This window comes from Electrona antarctica (assembly GCF_951216825.1).
Source record: "Electrona antarctica genome assembly, chromosome: 19".
NCBI lineage: Eukaryota > Metazoa > Chordata > Actinopteri > Myctophiformes > Myctophidae > Electrona > Electrona antarctica.
In genome coordinates this window covers 35984908-35995784 of record NC_136800.1, presented here as the reverse complement: position 1 = coordinate 35995784, position 10877 = coordinate 35984908, and the positions used below count along the sequence as shown (strand labels likewise).

The window sequence follows — 10877 nt, the reverse complement described above, 5'->3', positions numbered from 1 at the left end:
TCTTGGTAGAAAATGTGTACTTTTGACCACTGTGCTGCTTCACTAACTCTCTCATGGGCACCAAAGTGTGTCAGTGGTAGTCAGCACATTTCCAGTGAGTCTGCTTCTTTAACCTTTCGACTACGATGAGTTAGTTTAGTTGCTGAATGTAATACCATACTTACACATCCATATCAAGGTCTGTGGAAACATTTTCAATACAACACAAATTTACAATGCATTTCTATGAAATGCCACCAGAGGGCCTATTTCATGAAATATCTCTAGTACTCCTACATCAAGTGTACACAAGTTTTTACAAGGGGGTAACTCACTCATATTACTCAGAACACACTTTTACAAGAGATGTTTGTGCAGACATTATGTTGGGTGTATCTACTATGGTTACTCTGCTCAGTATGAGTCATTCACAATTCATATCAGTCAGGAGAGACATCTAGTCACCTACTACGTGAACCCTACCCCAAAATGACTCATTTCTCATTCCTACACCACAGATTGACAGACAGACGGACTGAAACACATAATGAATTGCATTTTTATAGCGCTTTTCCAAGTGCTCAAAGCGCTTTACAATGGTTCATTCATTCATACATTGGAAGGTGAAGCAGCGAACAGTCGACGCCAGCGTCCTCACTTCCCATTCACACACCAATGGTGGCAAGCTTACACCGACCGACTCATTGGAGGCAATGTAGGGTTCAGTGTCTTGCCCAAGGACACTTCGACATGTGGACAGGAGGAGCCGGGATTCGAACCGCCGACCCAGGGATCATTGGACGTCCTGCTCTACCTCCTGAGCCACAGCCGCCCCATACGCTTATGTCCAAACAACACCAGTTCAAAACCCAAGATTGGTTACAGTGACAAGTTATTTTATTTCAAACAAACCCAGAGAGGTCATCTTAATGTTCAAGTTAGTCGTTTTTGTTTTTTACATCTTAGGATAAATAAAATATTTAAGTGCAAATGGGATTTTTTCTGAAATAGATCATACTATCCTAAAAAGGGGGAATGTGACGCCTAGATGTAAATCCACAGAATGTTAGAACTGACTTGAATCAGGATGAAAACTAACTCTACTTATGAAAATAATCTGCTAGTTTTCATGCAGATAATTTTGCATGCAAGGCTACTGTGCAAGTTATAGCATTTAAGACATTTAGCAATGTGAGCATGAGAGATGTCATTAATTAACATGTCACAACAGGTGAGTGCTTACAGGCAATATGGTTTATCAGTTCACAGGCACTGCAAAAACGGCTTACACATTTTAAATAACTTCCTTACAGGTAATGCTTAATTCATGCTATGTCGTACGGCTTGCCTACCGTTTTACGACAAAGTATAAATCAAGCTTAAGTATTTATTGCATCTCCTAAGATAGGCATTACATCTAAAACATATAAGAGCATTTTATTGTGACCTGCATTTAACCCATTTTGGGGCGGGAACCCCTTTTGGTGTTAGCATTATGTTGTGCTTTAGCTATTGAAAAATAGCAGATCTACAAGCTCATAGCGCGCCACCGAGTGGCGCGCTACGAGCTTGTAGGTCTGCTATTTTTGAAAAATCGAAGAACCACTGACATAGAAACATAGCTTTTTCAGAAAACCGTCAGGATGTAGAAGACATTTTTAGAATCTGATCTCAGGTCAAAATGGGTTAAAGCTGAGCTGCATGGCAAGGGACCTCCTCCATAATGAAAGATTCCCCCTGAATTCTGTGCAAACGTTACCCCGTAAAGTTGTGATTTTGCGAAACGGAGCGCGGCGCCACGTAACTGACCAACAGTCTGAGGCAGGAACAACATGAAACCCATGGTTTTTCAAGCATTGGAACATTAACTTCAATGCTTTTTAAGGAATGCCTTGAAATATTTCTGGGTAATGTCACTATAACAAATACGCTGCATAAACTGGCAACATAAATTAACAATAAAAGCATGACTACTAAACATAAAAGAAATCCCCCCCCCCACCCATAAAAAATAAGAAAAACAAATTAAGAAAAAAATAAAGAAAAAAAGTATAGGAATTTTGAGTTATTTGCTGGATATGCAATTACCCATCTATCGTGGGCTTAAATGAGACTAGGAAATGGTGGGAATCTCAGGATCCACATAGAATTATAACTAGAGTTGGTCCCTGAGCACGCCATTCTGGTTGCTCACTGCTTCTGGGGCAAATACAGGACAAATTTCCCCAAGGAGACAATAAAATATATATCAAATCAATAGTTAAATAGTATGCAAACATGCCAGAAAGCTTAACATTTGGACATTTACTTTTTCAATAAAAGAATATAATTGGAAAAAACTAAACAAAACACTAAAATAAGTTTACAATACCTTTAAACATAAATTAATTTAGAAAATACTGGAATGGGACTTTTCATGAATTGTGTTCTTTCACACTTGAAATACAGCAGGGACGAAGTAGTTCTCCCCAGTGAGATTTGTTTTTATGAATCAGCAGCATAGCTTATAATGACAACTGGCCCACATGAACTCTGTTGTGCAGAGCAGCATACAGAAGACCAGGGCAGGAGGAACTTGATAAGTCATTATATATTATATTATACGAGACAACAGCTCGGCTTAGGGCATGCTGCCGATACCGATGCTGTCCTTTTCTGCAGATATCGACTTGACCAGCTCTTCCACCCAGCGCACCTCTGACGCCACCTGCTCCGCCAGCGCCTCGTAGCGGTTCTCCAGGCGTCCGAACTTGCGCTTGAGGGCGTTGGCTGCCAGCATGGTGGAGCGGGCCTCCTCCTGGCTCTGCCGGCGCTGGGCTTGCGTGCGCTGGAACTCCTGGCGGATGTGGCTCAGGTCGCTGGAGATGCTCTGGTTCTCCTCCTTGTACCAGCCCTCCTTCTCCTCGTATATGGACAGCAGTGCTGCCACGTCGTCGCGGCAGGAGCGCTGGTTGCGCTCGAGGTCCCGCAGGCCCTCCTCAGCCGCAGCGATCTCCTCCAGCACTTGGGAGAAGCGTTCGAAGTTGACGTAGGTATTGTTGGGCGGCATGCTGGAGTGGGACTTGATGGTGTACTCCTTCAGACGGGTGGTCTTCAGGCGTCGGCGCTCTGGCTTGCGGCTGCTGTCCTCCTGTCGCACGTTCCTTCTCTTGATCACCTGTCAAGGGAAGAGTGGTGAGTGTTGGAATTACACATCCTCATTAGATAGAAAACAACCCTGTATCCTTCCATTGTCCTGATTATGTCAAGATTATAAAAGGCTAAAGGTTATGAAGGCTATATAGGTGTGTATGAATGATGATGTACTGTACTGCTGTTAACTTAACCAGCATAGCATCTCTAATAGGTAATAACTCTTTAAACTCATTAGTCATGAAATTATGTAAATAGCACACCTTGATCCAGGGATGCTCCAGGCTGTCCTCAATGGTCATTCTCTTCCTGCACACAAGAAAATGTGCATCAGGCACATGACAGAGGTTTCAATAACCCATTACAGAGAAATATTTCCGTCTCTCTTGGTCAGAGATTTCTAAACATCCTTACTTGGGATCCTTCACCAAGAGACGGCGTATGAAGTCCTTGGCCAGCTCGCTGGTGTTGCTGAAGTACTCCTCATCAAAGTCATAGTTAACGGCTGAGATGTTGGTCAAGGTCTCCTGCTTTGTCTCCCCAAGAAAGGGCGATGCACCGCTTAACCTGATGTATAGATACGTTTGATTATAGTCATGTAAAAGAAAATGCTGTGTAAATATGCAATCAAAGACATTTAGGTGTACATAAATTATACAACAGCTGGAAATACATTCCAAACAGTACTCACAGAATGTATGTGATCACCCCAATGCTCCTGCAGAGACAAAGGAAAGATCAAACATTAGTGGGCTTTGTTGTGCCAGTTAGTGTACAGTTTTGTTAGCAATAAATCATTTTGAGATCTTACCACATGTCCGCTTCCAGTCCAAGCGGCTCATAGTTGACTATTTCTGGTGCTGTAAAGTACACAGCAAAGAGCACTTTAATTCAAGCCAGATGTGGAATTCTAAAAACACAGCCCTCATTTATGATGACAAGCTAGAGGAAAATGTAATTTTGCCTGAGGGCATATCAGCTATTTAAGGATTTTCGGTACAGGACAGATTTCTCCTTTATGCCTTCTGAATACTGTGTATGAGGAAAAGAACCTCACCCACAAACTCTGGTGTGCCGAAGATGTTCTTGAACTCATTCCCTGCCTTAATTTGGTGAGCGATCCCAAAATCAATCAGCTTAATCCTGGGATTAGGAACATTCTTGTCCAACAGCATAATGTTCTCAGGCTGAAAGACAATTGGCAAAACAGGTGCATTTACAATCTGCGCACACGCACACACACACACACACACACACACACACACACACACACACACACACACACACACACACACACACACACACACACACACACACACACACACACACACACACACACACACACACACACACACACACACACACACACACACACACACACACACACACACACACACACACACACACACACACGGCGTGTGTGTATGACCACCCGTATTGTCGTCCTCAAGGAAATGGAACATCCAAACACTGGCTTATAACAGTAACTGACTACTTCCGCTAACATATCAGTAAGGTTACTCGCTACCATGACTACCGTTGCCAAGTGAACACCACCACCAGTCCAACACCACTTCCCCCCCTCTGATTCTGCCTGGAGTGCACTGACCTTGAGGTCAAAGTGGGCGATGCGTTTGGAGTGGAGGTAGTGGACTCCATCCAGGATCTGCTTGAGGAACTGAGTGGCCTCCTCCTCGGTCAGAGACTCCTTCTCGGCCAGGAAGTCAAAGAGTTCACCGCCGGACACCAGCTCCAGGATGAGGATCACGTCCGTCTTGTTCTCAAAGATGTCGTGCAGCGTGATGATGTTGCTGTGCTGGATCTCGCGGAGGATGTTGACCTCGCGTTCTATCTCTTCACGGCTCACCCCCCGCCGGCTGGATGACAGGCGCCGCTTCTTGATGAACTTGGCGGCGTACTCGCAGCCCGAGCTCTTCTCCTTACACTTGCGGACGATGGCGAACTGGCCACTGCGAGGGAAAGATGTCAAGAGGTGAGTTTACCGACACGCCGGGGGTGATGCAACTAACCTTTCTGCACCGCCGAGAAGTGATGAGTCATGATTGAGATCATTACAGATGTTTTATTCACTCCCAGAAGGCTCAACAGTAAATACTGAGATTCCAGAACAACTAATAGTTAGTGGAACATTCTTGGCCGATGATGCCTATTGTGTAACACGGAGACTGTCTGCACTACACATAGTCGTAGTGCAATGTGGTCTGGTACCACAATATCAATGTTTTTTTTTCTTTTAATTTTTTGCAAATAAAATAAAGACAAGAAACCTTTTATGTACAAAATAATTACTTTTAACTAAATGGAAGTTATGCAGGAACGCCTACTGAGTGGCAAAAACTACTTTCTGGCCTTGACAGCCCATATACATCCAAACAGAGAAGTCGCATCCGATTAAACAACGTTAAACTCACTTTGCCACTCACTAAGCATGTGCATACCCTCTGTTTACTTCTCTGGATCAGGGCCCACTTATTTGGGGCCAACTTGGGCCCTGACCCACAGGTTGAGAACCACTGATGTAGAGAACTGAATGTTCTGCAGTTCAGTTCCTGCATACTTGTCCTTCTAAGCAAATATACAGAGAGAGTGCCCTCCTCTTACAGAGAGAACACCCTCCTGGAGGGAGGGGGGGGGGGACATTGAGGGGCAGTGATGTCATGCTTTTGCTGCATCACTGCAGAAAACTAAACTTCCATATAAAGGTGGGAAGTCAGATGACTCATTCAGAGCTCGCAGCAGTAATTCGACTACGACCAACTAAAATATTTAGTAATGGATGTATTCATGAAATAAATGTCAGATGTTTTCTAAACACAGTAGCTGTACAGGGATTTGACTGGTATTACACACTGACATACATGGCCAGGGACAAACCAGGCCACGCATTAAGCCTAACACGCCAGCCCCGACTTCCCACCGAGGCACACCATTTTCTAATCAATATTCTTAAATACATCAAACAGGAATGGCAAAGACTTCACTTGTCAGTGCCCCATGCCTAAAATGGTGATTTAGAATTCTGTATCTCCACCCAGAATCACAATTACTGTAACAGGTCTAAGGTTAACCTAGCCCCTTTCGGGACCCTCGGTTACCTTCTCTGAATTTTGTTCGGCAGTACCCTAGGGTCCCTCGTAGCTTATTCCACCCTCCATAGGACGCAGATTTACCCACTGTCTGTTCACGGAGACCTGCTCGGTCGCTTGAGTGTTGGTGAGATGTTTCAAAGATGCATACAACAGCTTTAGGAGACTGCCGCAACGTGTGCGAAACGGCATTAACCGCCATTGCCGTTAAGTATTTTTTTTATTGATTAGAAAATTGTGTGCAAAAAATGCAAAAATATTTACATTTTGGCCGATATCCTATTATTTGCATGGTCAAATAAACCAATACCGATATTGAAATAATAATTTTCCAGTAGGGTTAACCTTATAGAATTAAAAACAAAACAGTGCAATGTTATTACCTGTCATTGATTGAATCAGCACCCTCATGGCTCGTACACACTGCACGATATTTGCTCCGATTATGCTGTCGGGGACCATTTTTGGCGCTCGCCGACAAAACTCCCGATCTAACGCAAGATCGGGCATTGATCGCCGAGGTTTTTCTCACTGTGTGTGAAAGGCTCTGCGAGAAGATATAGCGACGATAAAAGCGCTCGCCGACGCCTTCCCGAGTGTTTCTGAATATCAAGCAGGGTTGATATTTGGCTCTGTCGCCGACTGGACATTGTACAGTATGAACTGGGTTGCGATCGCGTCCAGAGAGTCCTGTATTACAGCCAATGAGAGCACAGGACAGCTGTGCTCACTGCTCAAAGCACTGCTGTCTGTCGTGTCGACTGTATCGATAGATGATCAGATGATAATATACCTTTTTATTCCTTGGGTAAATACCTGTCCTGTGTCGTACATGGTAGCCATATTAGCCCAATGTTGCTGTTAAATAGTCTATAAAACCATAACCAACTCATTTCACTTGAATAATGTTGATAAAACCGCATCGGAGCAAACTTTTGGAGTTGTGTGTGTGTGTGTGTGCGCGCCTGTCTCACTGCAGCCCACGTAGGCTATACTACACGCTGTCACAAACATTTTGCCGTGTAGCCTGGCTATTCCTGTGAGTGTGGCATGCACAGAGAGAGAGAGAGGCGTCTTCTGTGTCGATCTCGCGCTCGTATCACAGCATCCTGCACGTGCGCGAGATGTAAAAAATAAATAAAATAAAAATAAATTAATATCGGGTCTGGATCGCATATCGGTGAACTCTTGCAGTGTGTGATGCCTAGTCTGCGACGAATCGTTTAGTGTGAAAGCCACAATGACATAATGACAGACGATTAAAAAATAAAAATCACACCCGTGTGAACTGAGTGGTGCAAGGTCTTATATAGTCTGATCAGCTATGTCAGTGACGTCACACACTAACCATAGCAACCATGCTCACCTGTGCACGGACACGTACACTATGGTTGCTAACCATAGCAACCATGCTCATTTTTTTGGTACAAACAAACACGGGTACAAAGCCAGTTGTTGGAGTGGTTTGCACCACTCAAAAAAAAGACTCCTGCAGTGTGAAATACATAACGATCTGATGACTCGCCGACAACTTTAAAACTCCTACAGTGTGTAGGGGCCATTAATCAGGCCTTTTTAGCTTCACATTCAAACTAAAAATATAATAAAATGTAATATTGGCTAAAACCGAACCGATATTATTTTGATAATGGTTTGATATTGCAGATACCGACATAATGACCGATTAATCATGCAACCATAAGAAAGAGTCAAAGTTTTGTGATTTTACAGAATTACCATTGAGGGAACAACTTACCTCCCAAGTTCCTCTCCCATTTCATAAAACACTTCAACATCCTCTTGCCTGAAGCCAGCCATGGTTTACTGACTGACTTGGATGCAGATGAGTGGTATCGTAGTTTTTCCACTTAAATGAAGAAGGAGAAGGGTGTCACTGAAGTCCAACATGGATCAAATACATCAACGTGGATTAAATACAACACTGTTTCTCAACATCAGGTTGGGACCACGAGGGGTCCAAATGGACCCTTACAGCCTACAGGTCTGTAACTCTGAGAGTTAGACCCTGTAACCCTGAGTTACGGACCCTGTAAGCCAGGGTCCATTTGGTTCCATTTGTACTGTACAGTGCCCCGATGCCCCTTTTCCACCAAAATAACTTTGGTTCTAGAACTGGTTCCGTTCTAGATTATTGGTTCTTTCATGGAACTGGCGGCCATTTGTTGGTTCCAGTTCTGAACCAATTAATTTTCAGTGGAAACACTGTGAACTGGTTCAATATTAGGCAGGGAAAAAATAACTGAACTGATTCAACCCCAGTGGAAAAGGGGCCTGACTGAGAGTTAAATTAACACTGATGATTTTACAGTATAGTTTAGGGCCACAGAGATGTAAAAAGAAAGAAATAATGTATGGTGCCATTGCCTATCAAACTGGGGGTACTTGAAATTTAAAAAAGTTGAGAATCACAAAATGTCACATGACATTTGGCCAGAACTCACTCCTAACTAACACAACAGCCCTACAAACACCAATCATGCTAATTAGTGAGGCCCTCCTTCTCCTTTGGCCGGAGAGAAAAGAATGTTTTGAAGACTTTCTGGCTGCTTTCAGAGTTCAGACCTCTGCATACCAGTCGTACTGACGTCACCTTCTCTTTCCCTTGAAGAGTTACGATATTGAGGGGGCAGAAACCGAGCGCTCGAGCGCTGTTCATGCAGCCTGGAGAGGGACAAGCTGGAGTTTGAAATGCATTGTTTTCAACGAGGGCAGCGCAAATAAGAGCAATTGTAGGCATGTGTGTAACATGCCAACTGTTTTAAAGTATTGTACAGTGACAACTAAAGTCTCTGTAATGTTTATGCTGTACGATTACTACAAAACAATCTTAAACTCATTAAAGCTGGGCTATTGCCTGGGTCCAACAATGTATTTCTGCCTACTTCCGCGTCCAGGACTTGTCCCGACTCCCTATTTGTCTATGTAGGAGAGCTGCCATTGGACTGGCCCCGTGAAGTGAACGGAGTTTTCGTAACTCTGTTTTACTCTAATGGCTCTGCCTGCCCTTGGCCAGCTATCTCCAATGAAAGGGACTCCGATTGAGATAGAACGATGTATCTTACAGTGCAAACGTTTTAACTGAGGAACAGTCACTGACCCATCAAAAAAAAATAGTTGCTCAAATTGATACGCTACTCCGGGATGCCACGACACAGTGGGGAAACAGCGACTCCCATTATTTAAAGCCCAGAGTGGGTAACTATTACCAAAAGCATTTTCTCTGCATTTCTTTCAGCTACATATAACATAATAAGACCATGCAGGCGAAGAAACTTGCGAGAGCAAGACACAGACGTAGACGTATCATTAGCGTCTCATTCCCAGCCCCTCAAACGAGTCAATTGTTATTGTTTAAGGGAATACATCACCTACTTATATAGATTAATGCCCACTGGCTATGCTAGCTAAAGTACACAAAACTGATCATACTCCCGAAAGGCTTATAAATGCGTTGTGTCACAGAAACACTGTCACTGTTTTCACTTGAACCAAATTAAAATGATAACTACTTACAGTATGATTGATGTGATATTTGGTTATGAAGTTGAACCGTGATTAATTCCTTTCACCGAGTAGATACTAGAGGGAAAATATCCGCTGGTTGAGGGAAGACAGAAAAGGGGAGGGGAGCCAGGAACGTTAAGATCCCATGCCCCGGCAGGACGGGTCGCGGTTTCATTGGCTAGTTGGTTGTCAGGTAACACACTTTGACTTACAGTCAGAGTTTCTCACAGAGGACCTTTTCTTAATTACTACCTGTCCTTTGTCATTGTAGTTGCTGAGAGTCTATTACCAAGTCATACGTGTTATTTCTTATTATATATTATATATATATATATATATATATATCTTATTATAAGCCAACATCATTGTTTCGTTTGTTGTCAACCAAACAAACAAAAAAACATCCTTCCAGGCTATCGGATGTAGACACTAGTACCAACTGCAGCTGAGCCAGGAGGACGGACATATGGAATGACATCATAGTAGTGTGTGTAGAGAAGTGAATCCTTCTCCACCTCATCATACAAGATTGAACATGACAGATTGTATGGTCTCACTTGAATGTATCTGGCAGCCAGGGCAAATGCCTCACAAGAAGTCAAACGTAAAATGAGGTATTTTTCAAGGTCACAATAGCCTACATAGATTATTACCGGTATATTAGACTGTGAACATTTGAAAACTGTGTTAATGTAAAAGTTTACACAGTGGATGGATGGACACATATAAAAGAAGAAAACAAGTAGCCTATCTGGTGTATTTGAATAAATACAAATCATATTGCGTTTCGGTTTAAAATAGGCTATTCGTAACGCTATAGTAATGCTTTACTATGTTCAAAAGATAACCTGAACAACAAATACTGAAGTTGTAATGGCGTAAACCACACTATTTCAGCGTGATGGTGATAATGGACATCATACAGAAGATCAGATATGGAAGAGAATTCCTTCTCAGTTTACCGTTCATCTCAGTCAGCATGAACAAACCTCAGTCTCACCAAACAGTCTTTAGTGATGTAATCCTGGACAAAGTCAACAACAAGAAGGCTCTGGGAAATCTGAACCCGAGGCGTCTACCAGGAGGCATGGACCGTGGCTCTGATTTCAGGCCTTCCTTTGGAGAGGCAGGCTG

General features: G+C 43.2%; 1 protein-coding gene across 2 annotated transcripts; it reads right to left on the bottom strand.

Annotated features, from left to right (window-relative positions):
- Window positions 1–854: 854 nt before the first annotated feature.
- On the bottom strand, window positions 855–10847 carry dapk3 (death-associated protein kinase 3). Of its 2 annotated transcripts, none has more exons than XM_079529457.1 (9): window positions 10733–10847; window positions 7975–8085; window positions 4721–5081; window positions 4169–4298; window positions 3923–3971; window positions 3803–3829; window positions 3526–3678; window positions 3375–3420; window positions 855–3136 (listed from the first exon to the last, which is right to left on the bottom strand). In XM_079529457.1, the coding sequence occupies exons 2-9, from the start codon at window positions 8034–8036 to the stop codon at window positions 2600–2602; spliced, it is 1365 nt and encodes a 454-aa protein (XP_079385583.1). In that variant the 5' UTR covers window positions 8037–8085; window positions 10733–10847; the 3' UTR covers window positions 855–2599. The 2 variants fall into 2 exon arrangements, with proteins under 2 accessions (XP_079385583.1, XP_079385582.1); XM_079529456.1 differs by lacking the exon at window positions 10733–10847 and adding an exon at window positions 9753–9895.
- Window positions 10848–10877: the final 30 nt, after the last annotated feature.